Source organism: Euphorbia lathyris, chromosome 9 (genome assembly GCF_963576675.1).
Source record: "Euphorbia lathyris chromosome 9, ddEupLath1.1, whole genome shotgun sequence".
NCBI lineage: Eukaryota > Viridiplantae > Streptophyta > Magnoliopsida > Malpighiales > Euphorbiaceae > Euphorbia > Euphorbia lathyris.
The window spans coordinates 36569084-36588913 of NC_088918.1; the positions used below are offsets into that span (position 1 = coordinate 36569084).

Genomic DNA, 19830 nt, shown 5'->3' on the forward strand with positions numbered 1-19830 from the left:
TTCAAACCCAGGCTCTTGGCAAGTTTAAGGCCAGAGAAAATCCCCCAAAGCTCAACCGAAAAGGACGAATCCAAACCCAGATTCTGGACAAACCCAGACAACCAGGCGCCCCTATCATGTCACATCTGTGTCTAAAAATATTCGATATAGATTTTTTTTAGTATCAATTATACCATTGAATTTAATTTAATGTGTTTAAATTAAAAGTTTTGGGTCAATTTTAAAAGAAATTATCAATTAGGAGGACCTTGACTAATATTTTCTTATAACTATATGGTGATTACGTTTTTGTTTAAACAAATAAAAATAAAAATAAGAATAAAAGAAGTTAAATTTTCAATAAAATATATATACACATATATTAATATCACAAATCAAAAAGTAATAGTTTTGGAAGAGTACATTAATATATATTTAAAATTTATTATTATTATATACATGGAATATGATACATTAATCTTTAACATGTGTATTTTTTAAGTGACATGTGTATATGGAGGTGTCTATTTCATATTCAATTGTGTTTTTCATCTGACATGTGGTCATATATTTCCAATATAAATAGAAAGGGGTGGATCTTGAAAGAAAGGAAAAAAAAAATGATAATAAAAAAGAATGGGTAACTTTTATGCAGAAAACGATTTTGAAAGTACAAATAAAACAAAAAAGTATTTTGTTTATAAACACATGGTTTTCTTAAGTTTCCAATATACAAAATTAGTTTTATGAAAATGAATTTCATAAAAAGAAAAGTAAGTAGAGATTCTATTTTTATTTTACAAAATATTTTAAGAATAATTAAGGCCTTAGATTAGAACAAAATAACCTCGTATGGTCGGACTAAAGGTACAACGATCTCGAGTTAAAGTAAAGAGTTTCGTGTGGATCGACTAGAATTTACAACTTTACTCATATAAGAGGTAATATTTAATGTTATTTTCTTTTTAATAAGGTTATAATTAGACAGTTATATATTAAAATAGATGGTTCTTTGTACTTTTCGGTAACGAAAAGAATTGGTGCCGATTAATTATTAAATAGTCAATCTGAATTTTTATATATTGCAAATAATAATAAAATAAAGAAAAATTGGTACAGATAGACTTCTAGCAATGTTACGAGTCTAACTGAACCTTCGGTCATAATTAACGATACCAGTTTAGTGTTATAGTTACAATTTCGGTTACAAACGTAAATAAATCTCATAAAATGTTGGTTTAAAATTTAATTAAGTGACGTTAATTTATCGAATTATAAATTAGAAGGACTAATACCGATATTTATCAATTAAAATCAGTGTAAAGTTCGAATATAAAAAGTAGTAGAATAATTTGAATATAAAATTAGGACGAATATACACTTAGTAGTTAACAAGTCTAATAGTAATTCGGTTTAGAAGTTTCGGTGATCGAAAGTAGTCCGATAAGAATATTTACTTTTAACGATATTAAATTTTATCGATACAAGACAAATTAAAAGTTATCATGTTAGAATTGGAGTAATTTTCCATGTTTCGAACTCGTTTTGGTAAAATGCACGAGAAAAGGATTCGTAATTGAAAATTATAAATGATTTTCGACCTTTTACAAAAGTAAAAGTATATGTAGAAAATGTTTTTAAGTAAAATCAAAGATTTGTAATTCTTAACATTTGATTGTGAGATGTTACTTCCGACTCGTTCACGTCTGTGGTAATGTCTCACTGTCATATCCGATTCTATTTTGGATCGGGTTTGACATATCATCTCTAAGAACACCTCCTGCAGCAATCTTACCATCTTTAAGGTAAGAACCATCCGTGTTTAATTTCACTACCCCTTCTCTAGGCCTGCTCCAACCAAGGAGGTGGACATTCTTCTTCTGGGTCGACCTAGCAAGAGAATCTCCTTTGAAGCTATCAGTAATATTTAATAATTTTTCCGAGAAGAACTCAACTAAATTAGGAATAGAAACAATTTTCTTTCCAAAAATCTCCCCATTCCTCCACTTCCAAATCTGGTGACAGACAATAGCAAAAATATCACCATGCTCAAGGTTAGCCAATGACTTCCCACTAACTCCATCAATAAATCAGTCAATCTCAGAGTGAGCCAGGAAAGTAGAAAGAAGGTGATGAGGGAGAACTTTCCTCCACACCTCTTTACTCCTAGTACAGTCCCTAAGAGCATGGCACAAAGTTTCAACATGCCCTGTGCATCTGCTGCAAGCACCTGAATCCACCAGATGCCGCCTATTTCTATCCGAATTAGTGAGCAGCCTATCCTTAACACCAAGCCACAGAAAGCTCCTAATGCGGTAAGGAATTTTTAAGGCCCAAATGATTTTCCAAACTTCAGAGTGAGGACCCGTCCCATTTTGGTTGAAAGCTTCAAAGGCAGATTTGCAGGTATAAGCCCCATTATTTATCAAGGCCCAACAATGACTATCCCTATCTTCCTCCCTGTTACTTATCTTAACCCCTCTAATCCTTAGGAGCATATCCAGACTAAAAAAAGAGAGTCAAATTTAGACCAAATCCAATCCCCCTCAGCATCCACCACATCAGCGATCTTCCAATTACGGATATTACTAGGCGGCGAGGATCTACACACCTCTACCAGAGATTTGCCTCCAACCCAGATGTCATTCCAGAAGCTGATAGACTTCCCATTCCCCACCTCCCAACCTATCCCAGAGCAAAACTCGAAAAACACAGAACTGAGGCCTTTCCAAAGAAAAGAACAATTGACAACGCGCTCATTGGGGCCCCCAAAAATCTTATCTTTTCTATATTTACCACAAAGGAGACGGACCCAAAGAGAAGAGGGGAGCTGCCACATTCTCCAAAGAAGCTTCATTAATAAAACTTTATTATTGTCTTTGGCTTGTCTAATCCCCAGGCCTCCCATACTTTTAGGTTGGCAGACCTCCTTCCAAGGAACCAGGTGGATCTTCTTCCCCTCCGTCGAGTTCCCCCAAAGGAAACGCCGATTGATCTTATCAAGCTCATTGAGAACAGGCTCCGGCAATCTACAAGCCTGCATAATATGATTAGCAGCCGCATTGTTGACAGATTGAATCAAAGTGAGACGGCCAGCAAGAGAAAGAGTATTAGCTTTCCAAATGGCACAGTTCCCACTAGCTTTGTCAATAGTCTCTTTAAAGGAAGCTTTAGAGACTCTGTCACTATGGAGGGGGACTCCAAGATACTTACCCAAGGAGTTGGTCAGAGGAATACCTGATATTTCACTTAGCCTTTTGTAGACACTCTTACTCATGTTTTTAGAACACAACATCCTGGATTTTTGGATATTGAGCTTTTGGCCAGAAGCAGCGCAGAAACAGTTAAGGATGTCCATAACCACACCGATTTGCTCCTCATTCCCTTCCACAAAGATCATAACATCATCTGCGAAGAATAAATGGGTGATCGAAGGGCAGAACCTGTTGATGGAAACAGGGTGGAACTTACCATTACCCACAACCTCTTGGATCAGGTGGGACAACCTTTCCATAGCAATAACAAATAAGAAATGGCTCATAGGGTCCCCTTGACGGATACCCCGAGAAGGAGAAAATTCCTCCGACATATCACCATTTATCAGAACCTGAAACACGGGGGAAGAGATGCAGACCTCGATTAAACTCCTCCAGTTATCCGGAATGCCGACTCTCTTTAAACTATCCAGAAGAAAATTCCAGTTTAAACGGTCATAAGCTTTCTTTAGATCCAGTTTGAGAGCCACAGTACCTTTCCTACCCTTCTTGATTTTCATGGAGTGAACCATCTCCTGGGCAATAATGACATTATCCATCATTTGTCTGCCAGGAACAAAACTACCTTGATTCTGGCTGATAATATCAAAAAGAATTTTTCGGATCCTATTAGCCACAATTTTAGTAATAGCTTTGTACAACACATTGCATAGACTAATAGGCCTCATTTGAAGAAAGGAGGATGGCTTCTCAACTTTCGGAATCAAGACCAGAAGAGTTTTGTTCACAAGCCTAATATCTTCAGTACCACTGAAAACTCCTTTAATAAAACTATAAACACCTTCCTTAACAATATCCCAATGTTTGTGGTAAAAACAGGCAGGAATACCATCAATCCCAGGAGCTTTAGTGGCACCAATACTAGAGAAGGCCAGATCAATATCCTTCTGGTCAATAGAATGGAAAGCTTCCCGAATCGATTCCTCTTCCAATCTAGGAAATGTAGTTCTAGAAAGAGCTTTATCCAGATCCACACTCTCCTCTTTGAATAAGTCTTTATAAAAATTAAGGGCCAGGCGACGAATGTCCTCATCCTCAAAGACCCAGTCTCCATTTGAATCTTTGATAGCATCAATCTGATTCCTTTGCCTTCTAATAATAGTAGAAAGGTGGAAAAACCTGGTGTTGCGGTCTCCATCTTTGATCCAAGTCTTCCTTGATTTCTGAAACCAAAGAAACTCTTCCTGCCTCAACACAGCTTCTAATTCATTCTGGAGAGATCTGAGAAGACAATTCAAACTATGATCAAATCTAATCTCCAAATTATGTTGAATGCCTTCGTTTCTGCTCAGAAGCTTATTCTTCCTTCTGATAATGTGGCCAAAGATATTTCTATTCCATCCCACCACATTTCTTCTAAACCCCTCAGCTGCAAGGAGAACATTGGAGCTGCAAGGAGAACATTGGAGTGGGGCTGCCAATTCTCCTGAACAAAGCTTTTAAACTCAGGGTGAGATTCCCAGGCCACCTGGTACCTGAAAGGTCTATCCCCTTTGGTCCGATGGCTCTTAACCAAATTAACTAAAATAGGACAGTGATCAGAGTGACGGAAAGGAAGATTTAACACTTTCACTTCGGGAAAACTACAGATAGCTGCCATATTCGTATACACTTTATCCAAACGAACGAAAACGTTATTGCACTTCCAAGTAAATTTATGGCCAGCAGCTCCCAGATCAGAAAGCCCACGTAAATCCATATTCTGCTTATGGTTAAGACATCTGTTAACATAGTGGTTCTCACCCCCTCTTTGATCGCTTATGAGGCCAATATCATTAAAATCCCCAGCCACAACCCAAGCATCCAAAATACTTGTACTCATATTATACAGAACCTTCCATAACCTTTTGCGATTGGCAATGATGTGATCAACATAAATAAGGGTGATCAAGAAAGGTTTGTTCCCAGGATAACTAATCTTACTGTGAATAAATTGTTTATCCATACTGATAATGTCAAACTTAACACGATCTGGCTTCCAGAAAAGCCAAATGCCCCCAGCCCGGCCAGTAGCCTCCGATCTGACACAATTCCAGTTTCTAAACTTTTTAACCACCTCATCTGCTTTACTACCACTGATCTTGGTTTCCAGCAAAGCAAAACAAGAAGGATTAAATTGCTTAATTAAATCTTTAACATGGATACGAGTAGCCTTACTAGCCGCACCTCTAACATTCCAAACGAAAAAATCCATCAAACGGCAGACTACTAACCACAGGCCCACCAACCTAAACTAGGTACTTATTTGGGGCTCCTGCGAGCCTTAACGAGATACCAGCTGGCCCCCTTTTATCCCAAACATCCAAATAGCTATGGTTGTTTTTCTGATTACCCTTAGGTTTTTTCATATTCATTTTATTGACCCCTATAGCCTTAGTATTTGAATTATCAATAAAGATTTTAGGGTTACTAACCTCATTAAGCTTCTTCTTCCCAAATGGAGCATGAAAATGGCTTTCCAGGGCAATAGCTTTGGACTCAAACAGAGGGTTCACAGTTTCCACTTTATTGGCCTCCGGCTCAACAGATTCCAACCCAAGCATGCTTAACTCCATATGCTCGTTTGAGTGGTCCGAACTCTGAGCATCCTCAATAGACAGAACCCCAAATCTAGATCCAAAACCGAGGGACGAATCCTTACCAGAACCAACTTTCAAAATGGGGAGCTTCTCCTTGATCTCAGGTGCAATCTGGAGAGATTTCATCTCCTTACTAATGTCCGAAGGACGGTTCTGGACAACAGATGCCTGAGTCCTTCTCCTACCTGACCTTTTAGCCAGCATCAATGGGCCAAAGTTCCTCCCATCACCTCGACTCTCCTCTTCCTTCTCTTTCTCAGCCATCATCACCTCCTCGACCAGCTTCTCTCTCTTAGGACACCCTTCATAAGTATGGCCAAACATACCGCACTCAAAGCAAATATTATGAATGCCTTCATATTCAATATAGTAAACCGAATTCTGAACACAGAATTTAGACAAAAGAGGTTTAGCAAGATCGATATCGATACAGACCCTGGCGAACTTACCTCTTACTGCCCCAATGGTGGTTTTATCCACATGGTGAACTTTCCCCACAAGACCACCAACTTTATTAAGAAAGCTTTCATTATAGTACTCAATAGGTAAGTCCGGGAATCTTACCCAAGTTAGAATCCTATTAACAGAACAATCATGAGGATTAAAATTTGAAACCCATGACCTTAAAGCCAGAACGTGATTAGAAATAATATACGGGCCCCCGTTAATAACAGCATTGAAGTCCTCCGCCCTAGTGAATTTGATGACATAATAGTCATTCTCTAAGTCAGTAATGGTGACTTTACCTTTTTTAGCCCACTGCGCCTGGATTCTCTGGGCGAAATAATTGAAACTAATCCTCTTACCAAGCACAATAACTATTAGAGCTAACTTCCATTTAGACCTGAGGGCGCGTTTATCTGCCGAAGATAGGCGAATTACAGGACATAACGGGTCATCCTGATCCCCATCTTCAATATCAGAGTCGGAATAGGCCTCCTCTGAATCCTCCTTAACAAATTCCTCATCTAACACGGGTTCTTCCTTTACCACCCCCATCACAGTATCTCTCCAGCAGTTTCTCCCCAAATTTTTCTCGTTAGACTTAATCTTTAAAACCTCACTAAAAGTCTTTGGCGCCACAACCAAGTCGGACGAGGAAACGATGAAAGTCGCAGCCCCCTGGACTGCCGGCCCGCCCTCCTGGACTGCCGGCATAATCCCTTGGACTGCCGGCCTGCTCGCCTGGATTGCCTGGTCGGCCTCCTGGACATGCTCGCTATCTTCCATCACTGCTTCCCTCTGATCTCTAGCGGATCTGCCGCAATCAAGCTGCTCGCCTTGCCCGGCCTCCTGGACATGCTCGCTTTCTCCCATCAGTGCTTCCCTCCCATCTCCAGTGGACTCGCCGCAATCAAGCTGCTCACCCCGCTTGCGGATCGAGCACAGATCCACACCAGCAGAATCCCCGAATCCCCCCCTAGCAGAACCGGCCGCCCCCTCAACCCTACTACCACCTCTCTCTCTCTCCCCTGCCAGCCCTACCTTACTTCCGCTCCCCTTCCCATCATCTCTGCCCGCCCAGAAGCGGCCCCCAAGGCGCTCCCCCGGCAACACCCTTGCTCTCTCCCTCTCCCTCGAGCAGTCACGCTCCTTCATCGGATCAAATACAGGACACAGATGCCAGACACCCACTACTCCCTCGCCAAACGCAGATCGCCAAAATCGCCCAGGAGAAGTTTTCGGATCTCCGCCCAGTAAATTTTTTAATTACCCTTTGTACTTGCTCTTTTTTATTTTGAAAGAGTTGCTTATAAGAGAGTAGTAACCATAGGGATTTACTTAATGTTCATTTTAATTTTGCTAACACTGATCATTATTTATTTTTTAAGATCAGTGAATCCTCCAACAACTAATCAATTAATTATTTAAGATCTGTGGGATCCTCCAACAATTAATCAATTAATTTTTGGATCAGTGGAAACCTTCAACAAATAAAATAAGAATCGATAACGCAGAGACCAAAGAGAAGACGTTGCACTCCACAAAGCCGATCGGAAGGCGGCGGCAGGCAACAAAAGTGATCAGAGCGACGAACAAATCCGCGATGATGAAAGAGAGAGAGAGAAAGAACGAGCGGACCGGCGACACAGATCCGCGAATTCCAAACGGCGGCGGAGAAGAGCTGCGGCAGAGAAGAAGATCGGCGACTGTGAGAAGAGCCCCTAGCAGAGCCAAACCCAAGCAGAGCCCCCTAAATCGTAAGCCACAGATCTGCAAATTCCAAACAGCGGTGGCAGAAAGGAAGAACGGCGGCAGAGAGCCCCAATCAGAGCCAAACCCTAGCAGAGCCCATTAGAAAAAATCTTTCGACTAAAAATCTTTCGACTATTGTTTATAATTTAATGAATTTAATAACGTTATTTTTGTAATAATATTTGTTATTATTATATTCTATTTTAGTTGTGGATGGAGTTTTATTTTTTTTTGGTAATCAAAAGTTTAAAGTTTAGGTAAGGGTAGGATGGAGTTTTATTTGATATTAGTGTAAAAACTCAAATTTTATGTAACTTTAAAAAGATTCTTAAGCAGTTAATAAACAATATTGAGATTTTAGAAGATCATAGTTGACATTGTTAATTTTTTTTATTCTAACGGTTATTAATTTATAATTAATTTTATGTTAAAAATGTTATGTATGTTCTAGGCATTAATATACATGCATATATATGATGACAATTATGAGATATGGACCATGAAAATTCAAATATGGTGACAATTATTTGATCTCCAATCAAGTATTTGAAGATATTGTTTACCGGCTGCTAGTAGGCTGCTTCGGTGTTCTTAAGACCGAAAGGCATTTTCTTGTAGCAATATGTTCCCTTTAGAGTAATGAAGTACATCGTCTCCTTGCCCCCCTCGGCCACTGGGATGTGGTGATATCCATTTGTTGCATCTTACAAGGAGTAAACGACGTAGCCGGCTGTGGAGTCTATTAAAATGTCCATGCAGGGGAAATACAAGTCTTTTGGACATGTTTTATTGAAATTTATTGAGATTTGGGAAGTCGATGCACATTCTCTATTTGCCACTAGTCTTTCTTACTAAGACCACATTTGATTGCCACGAGGAAAGTGTATTGTCTCGATGTGCTCTCAAGTGAGTAATTTGTCAATTTTTGCTTTAATGACCTTCTACCTCTTTGGTCCATGGTTCCTTTTTTTCTGCATGACTGCCTCTGCCTCTTAATGCGGGTGCATCATGACTTCCAATGCCACTCATGTGATGTTTCTCAGACACCAAGCAAAAGCAGAAATATTTTCCTCAAAACGACTATGGATGAGAGAAAATTATACTAGTTTATGTTAGAGATTTCATGGTTGTTTTGAAATAATCAGATGTTGTTCAAGGCATATTTCCCTTTAATTTTGTCTATTTTGCAAGTTGTTCACTAAATAGTTTGCTTGTGCATGTTTCTAGCAATTCTCATAAAAAATGAGGAAAATCTAAGGAAATCATGGTGAAAAAAGTTAGGATAGAATTGGTACATTGATCTGATCGAGAACCTCAAAAGTTGTTTGGAACTTTCAAATAGCAAACTCATCTTACATATTGTGTAAGCATTTTACTTAACAAGAATCTGGGTTTAGAGCACCATCTACTAACCTCCGTTCTTTAAAAAATAGAAGTCAATCATTGAGGCTCTGGTTATCTACTTCTTTCTCCGCATAAAATCATTATGTGCTCCCACTATATTTCCTACAAATATAAGTCTCATCTTAATTTCATGAACCTAGTCACTATGCCTCATTGAAATAGATGTTATATGAGTAAAACTTCGTTCACACCCTTATGAATCTGATTCAATCAATAAACTACTCTTTCAAAGAATTAACTAATTTATTAAATTTTTTTTATCATATTATACGATCTTTGACAACATGTAGAAATTGATTTATTATTTTTATGATATACAGATTTAATATATGGATAAGATGGGAATTGATTTTTTTTCTTATTCATCTACATGTTAAGTCTATATAAAAAATTATTGTTTTTTCTTATATGTCATGTGTCAAAAATTTTATAATGTGATAAAAAAATTTAATAAATTGGTTAGTTTTTCAGTCAAAATTAGTTAAATTTCTCCAATGAAAATACTCACGGGTAGATGTTATCGCATAATTAAATGAATATCACATTAAACAAATAGATATATTTGTACTATTTATGTTACTAGAGATAAAAATGCTATTGATGAGATATTTTGGTACTTATCTCATTTTAGAAGGGTATAAATGAAATTCGAGAAAAACTAAGGGACAGTATTGATATTTGATCCCCCAAAATACAAGAGCAAATAATATGGAGTGCAAAATTGGCTGCTTAATCATATTTACACTCTGCAACTGGTGCCTGGAGGAACTCTTTTTCCCGCCACTTTTCTCTCGCAGAAAATTTAGTCTCTTCTCTGAAGAATCGTAAGCAGAAGAAGATGTTGTGGGTGGACAAGTACAGACCTAAAACCCTTGACCAGATTATGGCCCATGAAGACATTGCCCTAAACCTCAAGAAGCTGGTACTCCTCTGCCTAATTTCAAATTTCTAACTGATCCAATCTGTTTCAGAGTTATTCTAGGTTTTTACTGCGCTAATGGGGTTCTTTTTGTTTTCTGATTTTGAAGGTCGCGGAACAAGATTTTCCGCATTTGCTCTTCTATGGTCCCTCTGGTGCTGGCAAGAAAACCCTAATCATGGCTCTTATTCGTCAGATTTTTGGTCCCAGTGCTGAAAAGGTCTAGAATTTCTCTTTAGATTGTAACATTTTTCTGATTAAAGTATTGTCTTTGGCTTTGGAGTAAGTGAGTCGAATGAACTTGTGAGGCATTTTTTTTCTTTGTTAACATGATGTGTAATTTTCTCAGAACTGCCGATGTTGTTTGATTTCGTTTTTTTCCCCGACCAGTTAACTAAATTTTTTATTTTGTTGCAGGTGAAGGTGGAAAATAGGACTTGGAAAATCGATGTAAGTTTCTCTTTCTCCTTTTGTTTCCCACTTTAATTTGCTTAATGGGTTTCTGGATAGCTGAAATATTTGTTATTACTTTTAGGCTCCTCTATTTTGATATGTATCTGCAGCTAGCTTTTCTATTTTAATCTGTATATTTCATCAGTAAGATCATACTTTTTCATTGTTAATGCATGAGTGTGGTTTTAAATGTTCCAAGTAATTGTTCAAATATAGGATTTAAGTGCTTGAAGTGTTTGTTATATTAGTTTCTGAATTCATATAGCGTTGCAGGTTTGACAGAAGTGTTAAATGCAGCTATGATGATTATTTTATTAAAAGATAAACTCATTTGCTTTTGTAATACCATCAGGCTGGAAGTAGGACTATTGAACTGGAGGTTACCATGCTGTCAAGCACAAATCACATTGAGCTGAGTCCTGCTGATGCAGGCTTTCAGGACAGATATCTAGTACAAGAGCTAATTAAGGACATGGCTAATCGTCCCATTGATGCAAAAGGGAAAAAAGGATATAAAGGTAATTCCAATTCACCTCTTCCCTAACTTCTGTCTCTCAGTGAACATAAGCAACATACACATCTCATAGACCTTACAGTTCAGCTTTAGTTTCTCTCTCTTTTGGCAATTGTCTTATAGTTTTTCACTTGGCACAATAGTGCTCTGATGTTGTTCTACGTTTGATATTTCAGTACTAGTGCTTAATGAGGTTGACAAGCTTTCAAGAGAAGCACAACATTCTCTTCGTAGATCTATGGAGAAATACAGTTCCTCTTGCCGGTTGATTCTATGCTGCAATGGTTCTTCAAAGGTTATCGAAGCGATTCACTCTCGTTGTCTGAATGTGCGAATAAATGCACCTTCAGAGGAACAGGTGAGTAAAGGTTTTGTTGTCTTCTTGGGTATTTTTACCTTTGAATCAGTTAAGTGCAGTTAAATAAAGCATGTTGACCAAAAAGTGAATATAATTGGACGAGGTAATGTTTTTTTATTTGATTTTGTGTGTCTGAGTGCTGGCAAGGGTGGGGGTGTTTATGTTGGGTGCGGTGTTGGAGTGTGTCGAAGGTGCTTACAAGTGCAAGAATTCCTAGCTTCTACATACCGGGATGGTGTTAGGTTGAGGGAGAGATTTATTTACCACACCAAGGGTTTGGTTGTTTTGTAGCAGCTGTGGTGAAAAGCTCAGAAAATTGTTCCTTTTTGGTAGCATCGATTCTGTAAAATTTTCAGATAGTCTTGCAAACTGGGTATTCTAAGTTCTTTTTGTTTGACTCATATTATGATTTTCCATATTCCTTCCTCAGATTGTTAAGATATTGGAATTCATTGGGAAGAAAGAAGGGCTGCAACTTCCTCCTGGATTTGCTGGCCGTGTAGCTGAAAAATCAAATCGCAGTTTGAGGAGAGCTATACTGTCATTTGAGACTTGCCGTGTCCAGCAGTTAGTGCCAGCACGCCACCTTTTTTTTATATATAGCGATTGTGTTTCTCCATTTCTTTTTACTTTAAATGGCAATTGCATTGCTAGAAATTATTGTGTAAAAGGGTTTTTTGTAATGGTTTTGTGGCTTTCTGCAATTTGCTCCAGGTATCCTTTTACAAGTAATCAAGCCATACCTCCTATGGACTGGGAGGAATATGTTTCTGAAATAGCATCTGATATAATGAGGGAGCAGAGTCCTAAAAGGTCTGGTTATTTGTGAAAATATTTCATAATGTTTAAACTGCTTGTTTATCTATTCCAGCATTCTTATTGTACAAGCCTTGTGAACTGTTAGGCTTTTTCAAGTTCGAGGAAAGTTGTATGAACTACTTATTAATTGTATTCCTCCTCAGATAATTTTGAAGGTAAATATCCCATTTGACGCAGTTTTCTGAGCATCGCATTTTCAATTTTAATGCTGAAACTTTATTCATTTTCTCTTTATCTCAGAGATTGCTTTATGAATTATTGAAGAAATTAGATGAGGAATTAAAGCATGAGGTCTCCCATTGGGCAGCATATTATGTAAGTAGCTTTTTGCAACAAGGGTCACTTCCATTCTTGCTCCTACTTATGATCAGATGCAACTTAAACCTTGCAGTCTGTCATGTGACTGTCAATATGTGCACATAAATTAGGTTATACTTATATTGATCTTACCTTAACATTTTTTGCTGCAAAATCCTAAACCTGCTTTTTAGATCAATGTTTTTTTTTCTCCTTTTGACATATTTTGCAAGTGAGCATAACCTGATAATGTCTGAAAAGACTCAACAATGAATTTTCTGCAGAGATTTTTACACTTCAGAGATTGTTATTATTGTGTAGTTCCCACATTTTTTACAAAAATTATGGATTATCTGTGGGACCTGTGGAAGATTTCTCTATTTGTACTAGTAGTCAGTCATGTTTCAGGTTTAATTTCAAATGTTGATTCTTCATATCCATCCATTTGCAACTTGCAAGTGATGTCATCTAGATGAAAGTGAGATTTCGTTCTAAGGGGTCATAATTCATAAGTCACCAGTAGATAAATATAACAAACATTCAGGGGTGCCTTGTCTTGGGTGAAATTGAATTAATTTGAGAATCAGAAGTTGAGAGATTCCGTTTAGTTTTGTGCAAAATGAACAGTTAAGTGAACCAGCAATTATTATCATTGTGTTTACACTTGAATGTTTGTCTTAGCTGTGAAGTGAAGGATATGATGTTTCTATTTTTCTTTTCTGTTTTAATTCTACAATTGTTTTCTTCTTCTATTCAACTGTGTAATTTCTTGTTTCCCGCAGGAACACAGGATGCGACTAGGACAGAAAGCCATATTTCACCTCGAAGGTACTCAATTTATTGCTGGAATTTTTAGTAATAATAAAATCTAATGCATGCTCTGTTTATGGTCTTATTTAGAAAATGAAGCCCCTAGACTTTTCAATTTTTATTGATTTGAGCCCTTGATCTTTCATTTTGAGCATCGGAGACCTTGACCATTAAGCTCCCGGTTACCAAATTCGGTAGCTGTGAACATCAAATTCAATTGAAAGAGCGTGAAATTGCATTTCTTACAGTTCAACTTTGTTAACTGAATGTGTGCGATTAGAATCGATAGAGGGCTCATTGTGTCAAACCGAACAACCGAGGGCTTGATCAATAAAAATTGGAAAAGCTAGGGGCCTTAGGATGCTATTTTCCTTTAAAAATGTATGAGATCTTTGGTGGAGCGTGTTGTGGTTTGGGAAGCACATGAAAATGATTGAATTGATGGCATTTGGTAATTACATAGCTTAACTTAACTTAACTGCTTGATTTATCTGTCCTTGTGTATTGCTTTACTGAGGTTAAGTGTTAAATTAAACTTTGCAGCTTTTGTGGCCAAGTTCATGAGCATCTATAAAGCTTTCCTTATTGAAACATTTGGGTGAAAAAGAATAAGAAGACATCAGCATTTATGGATGTTTAATTAAGTATGCTGAGAATCTGCATTCTAATTGTGGTTGTGTTGTAATTGCTATTTAGCCCACTTTTTGAAGAATAACGGAAGTTTTGAAGATTGAATTGAGCTCTTGAGATTGTTAAGGCTATAGTATATCTTTTGGATAAATAGTGATTTTGCTTAGATTTTATCCTGAATCTCAATTTTGCCCCTGAATTTTTTTTTTTTTTTTTATCAGTTGAGCACTTGATAATCTGCAACAATAATAAAATTATGGTTGAAAAAGAACTGATATATAGTCCAAAATTTCAGATTCTATACCAACAACTGCAATCTTCATTTACACATTATATAAACAAAATAAGTGAGCTAAAATTGATAATCTTTTCTATAGATTTTTTTTGTTACAATCTTTTATGTAGATTATAATATCAAGGGTGGAGTAAAAAAATGGCTTTCCCCATTTGCAAAGGCAAGTCTGTGATTAAAAGTTAACAAATACATGTTTGTGGTTTGTGCAGTTTGTAGTTTAAGGATGAGAGTCATATTTTTGTTGTGTTAATTTACGGTGTCTTCTATATATGGTAATTTGTAAAATTGGTTTTTTTAATTGTTTCAAATCGCTATCTTTTGTAGTAAATAGTCACGACAATAATTTTTGATAAAATGCATGAGTTTGCAAACTACACAGGTCGCTCTTTATAAATTTTTAAATAATGGAACTACGTTTGCAAAAAGTTTAAACCATTAAGTGTCCGTTTATTTTCATTTTTCGGAACTGTTTTTTTGACTTTTAATTCAAAATTGTTTAGTAAAATTTTAAAGAAAAATTTGCAAACAACAAACATAACCAAACAGACCTAATTTTAGTATTTGTTGTTTTATGATACTTTTTGTGTGCTTTGTATACCCAAAAAATTTGTATGAAAACTGAATTCTCCTTCCGAAAGAAAATATGTCAAATCCTTTTGATGTCCCTCCCACTAAAAAAATCTCCACATTTCTTTAAAATAATATATTATACAAAAAAGAGAACAGAAGATTTGGGAACAACAAATTATCTTTCAATTACTTTTTTTTTTGGTAAGAAGGGAAGAAAAAAAACAAACAAACAAAAACCTAACCCGGGATCAGTCTAGGAAGACTGACCCCAATCCTATCCTCAAGAAGAGAAGGTAACAGAAAAGAAGGAGGAACGGAAAGGGTAGAAACACCTAACATCCCCCCATGCCTAGCAGCTGCCAAGCGATCCGCCACGCGGTTTTGCTCCCTATAAATATGGGAGAAGGTAAGAGAATCGAAGGCAGGACGAAGCCTCAAGATGGCTTTAATGAGATTCTGACTCTTAAGACAAACAGCCTGTCTATCCGAAATCCTGTTGATAGCCTCCAAATTGTCAGACTCCACCGAAAGTCTTTTAACACCCATGCGAATGGCGAGTTTAATGCCAGACAAGATCCCCCAGAGCTCCGCAGTAAAGGAGGAGCCCGTACCTAAGTTATGGGTAAACCCAGCCAGTCAGGCGCCACCATCAGCAATTCTGCCATTACTAAGGCAGGAGCCATCCGTATTCAACTTGACAACCCCTTCCCTGGGCTTCCTCCAACCAACTAACTGGACCTCTTTAACCGGGGAGGGGTGAACCAGGGGCTCTCCTTCAAAACTCTTTGTAATAACAGAGAGTTTTTTCGAGAAGTAAAACCGGAGGTCAGGAATAAAGACAGTCTTCTCAGTAAATAACTCTTCATTCCTCCATTTCCACATTTGGTGACAAATAATAGCGAAGAGAATAGCCCTGTGCTCCATACTGGCCAACAAATTCCCATTAACGCCTTCAGAGAACCAGTCAATATCAGAGAACCCCATAAAGGAAGGAATGATGTGGTGAGGAAGGACCCCTTCCCAAACCTTTCTACTATTCGGACAATCCCTCAAAGCATGGCACAAGGTTTCCACATGGCCGCTGCATCTGCTACAGGCACCAGATACAGCCAAGTGCCTTCTGTGTCTATCTGCATTCGTGAGGAGCCTGTCTTTGACTCCCAGCCATAGGAAACTCCTAATGCGGTAGGGGACTTTGAGGGCCCAAATGATTATCTTTCAATTACTGATTCAAAAGAATAATTTCTTTTATAATTATATTTTTTATTCTTTATGAATAATAATTTGTTTTCAATTTTAGATTTGTCAATATATTCTTATTAACATATATTTTTATTTACAAAAAATGTACATATAAATATTAAATTCTACTTAGAACTATAAATTGACTACTAATTATCCAATTATATATATATGACTAATAGTTATCGAACTAAATAAGAATATATAAGAAAAATCATGTGAAGAACTCTCTTTAAGTTATATGAACTATAACTAGGTAAGGTAAAAAAAAAAAAAACTATAACTAGGTAAAGGCTTAATTAAACTAATTTTTCTTGGGATGAAATGAATATTAGTTTAGATAAATAATTTAGGGCTAATTACAAATCTAGCACAATTAAGAAGAGTCATTTACATATCTAACTCATCTTGCTTCTATCTTACCAAATTAGACACTTTCAACCACTTTGGACAAAATTACCCTTAGTTCTATTCGATCGATCAATCGATCTTCTTCTTCTTCTTATACCAATCGTTAGCGATTTTTGAGATTATTGACGTATTATGTTCAATTTCCCGTAGAAATGGTATGTTTTTAGCTTATACGCCTACTTTTCTCGTTGGTCTTGCCTCTTTCTTCATCTGTAATGGTATCGTTTCAATTTCCTGTATTTTCCACAAATTTTCTGATGCGAACCCACGAGGAACAGTGCCTCGAAAACCCGACAACTAGATTTGATCCCTGGGAAAGCTAACGAATCAGGGTCGGACAGAAAAGAACCCTTACAAAACTAGGTTGTAAAGACCCAATCTCAGTCTCCAACAATTAAGGATTTAATCCCGAACTGTTCAAAGTAGTGCCCCAAAGAACACAAGAGAAACCACTCACAAAATATTTTTATTAATATCAAAGTTGTGTCTTACATATGAAAAAGCTCACCCTTAAATAGGTAAAGCAAATACAAACAATTACTTGAATTGTCCTTATATATCTTTGTTAACAACAATAATAAAAGGGCATTTGAGTACTTTATTTAGTCAACCACTAAGACAAAGAAAATCAATACCCATAATATAACAATAATGCAAATGAGAAAACAAGACTCAATTCCCATGGAATTGATTAGGTTCACATGATTTTTTTGGAAGTTGTAATTTTGACCATTGAAAAAGAATTAAATCAATTCATATTGAATTGATTTTATTTTCCTCATAAATCCAAATGGTTAAAATTCATATAGTAATTTTTGACTCAATTTCACCGCTTGTTTTGTTTAATCCATATTCGGTTTCTTTGATGTGCCCGCTTTCCGAATAACCCAAGAGATATGAAAAAGTTATAGCTTCTTGAATTCCACCTGTGTCAATTTGGTCCGACATATCTAACATTTGCACCACATATGTTTGGAGCTCCTCTTCAAACTGCTTAGCACGTGCTCGAGTAACAGGTCCATCTGGTAGACGTATTCGCTCCATATGAGAATCTGAATTTTCAACCCGAGTTATATCATTTTCTCCATTTTTCTCCATTGTTGTTGCATTTTAGTAAAGAATCACCCATTTTGCATAAATTTAAAGTATATAGGAGAGAAAGGGGGAGAAGAATTTGATTTATTCACAGTGCGATTTTATGCTTTAGACTATACACTAACTCTAAGCTAATCTCATTCCCCAAAAACAAGTTTATTTACATGGTTCGTACCTTAATCGCCGTTGGAACGATTTAGGCATGTTTCAAAACCCCATTAATGACGTTCACTCGAATCGCCGTTGGAACGACTCGAGCGTTTGAAAACGTTGAGCAAACATTTTTAATCTAAAAGTGTGATTAAGCATACAAGTCAATTTATTTTGTACAAAAACCATTTAGTTAGGAAAACAATTCAAAACTTCATTATTCACAAAAGCAATTTTAATTACAAGGTTCGCTTAATCCGTCGTTGGAACGAATTAAGGTTTTAACACGTGATGTTTTAGGAAACGGTTTAAAAACAACAAGAAAACATTATTTAAACTTTGGGAATATCTAGAAAAGCTTTAATTTAAATAAGCAACTTGAACTCTCTTTTTGTGTTTTATTTTCCTTTTTTCACTCAATTAACCTTTGTTTGAATATAACTACAACAATTAATGAATTAAACCCAAATTCACCCAACCCAAATACTTTTAAAACATATATATATATATAGAAAATTCAAAATCGTGACACTTTTAGAAACCGTTTGAAATAGAAAATGAAATTAAAACACTTTATTTATCTTTTTGAAAACATTAAAAACCTTGAGTTAAAGAAATCAAATTAAACCATCTCTTTTACAATCTAACTCCCTCCTTGAAGTTTATTAACTAAAAACATGGTTACTTCTTCCAATATACAACACCCCAAAAGGACCCCTCCTAATATAGTTAGGTATATATACATATATTCAAATAATTAGAAAACATATACTTTTATAGGAAAATAACTATTATACTATACATAATAAGTGGATTATTATTAAAAAATAGTTAGAAAGACAAAAGGTATAAAGACTATATTTAATGTCCAAATATACTCCTATATACATATATGACCTCTAATTTAACCCAAATATATCTATAAACACAAATAATATACTAATGACCCAAAAACTCCCCAAAATAGCCCATAAAGTCACCAAATATCAAAACAGTCCCTACTCTTACCGAAACTCAAAAAAAAATCCCAAAACAAATAGCCAAAAATAATACTCTATATAATACCCCAAAATAATTACCTAGGTTATCTAAATAAACCAAAATGATACCATATTATATACCCTCAAACAATTAGCCCAAAATAGTACCCTATAAATACATGTATATATATATATATATAAATTAAAATTATTTAAAGCACATAAATATAAATATGCCTATAAATTAAATACTATATATAATGAATAATTTACTAGTAACGTATATGGACACAATCCCTAAATTAGAATAAAATACCCCATAATATAATATCCCAACATACCCGTATATAGATGTCCACATCCCCTAATACACCTATATATATAATAAATTAATTTTAAAACTATTAAAATAACTAAATAAATATATATATATCTATACCCATTGCCCCAAATGTAAAACCAAAAAGCAAAAGTTCAAAAAATGGTATTTTAAAAAAGTTCCAGCAGATTTTGTGTTAGTGACAGAAAAATGGAAAATCTCAGAAACAGTCCCTTTGAAATTCCAGATTTATCAAAACTTATTAGATCTACTTTATTTCATCATTTTAGCCCCCAAACTACCCCAAATCAGGTCATGGTTTGTAACGGAGGATTCTAAAACAACATTTTATTGAAAATAACGGTTCAAAATACTTGTAAACACACGGATCTACGACGTTTGGATCCCGAACTACCCTTAAATCGGGTCACGGTTCGTATTGGGATCCAAACGAAGTTTTTATTTCAAAACCAAAACCAAATACTTGTTCAAATGCAAAACAAAAAATTAACTTAACAAATCTAAACCATAAAAT

The 19830-nt window shown here is 36.1% G+C and overlaps 1 protein-coding gene across 1 annotated transcript; it reads left to right on the plus strand.

Annotated features, from left to right (window-relative positions):
• Window positions 1-10155: 10155 nt before the first annotated feature.
• LOC136205183 (replication factor C subunit 3) lies at window positions 10156-14406 on the plus strand. The gene is made up of 11 exons (XM_065995679.1): window positions 10156-10355; window positions 10462-10572; window positions 10770-10802; window positions 11158-11323; window positions 11496-11677; window positions 12108-12244; window positions 12392-12490; window positions 12582-12651; window positions 12737-12811; window positions 13576-13621; window positions 14147-14406. Exons 1-11 carry the CDS (start codon window positions 10272-10274, stop codon window positions 14203-14205), a joined length of 1062 nt encoding a protein of 353 aa, XP_065851751.1. The 5' UTR covers window positions 10156-10271; the 3' UTR covers window positions 14206-14406.
• Window positions 14407-19830: the final 5424 nt, after the last annotated feature.

Coding starts and splice junctions, on each gene's coding strand:
- LOC136205183 (XM_065995679.1), top strand. CDS start 10,272: ATGTTGTGGGTGGACAAGTACAGACCTAAAACCCTTGACCAGATTATG. Junction 10,803..11,157: donor ATAGGACTTGGAAAATCGAT/GTAAGTTTCTCT, acceptor TAATACCATCAG/GCTGGAAGTAGGACTATTGA. Junction 11,324..11,495: donor AGGGAAAAAAGGATATAAAG/GTAATTCCAATT, acceptor TTGATATTTCAG/TACTAGTGCTTAATGAGGTT.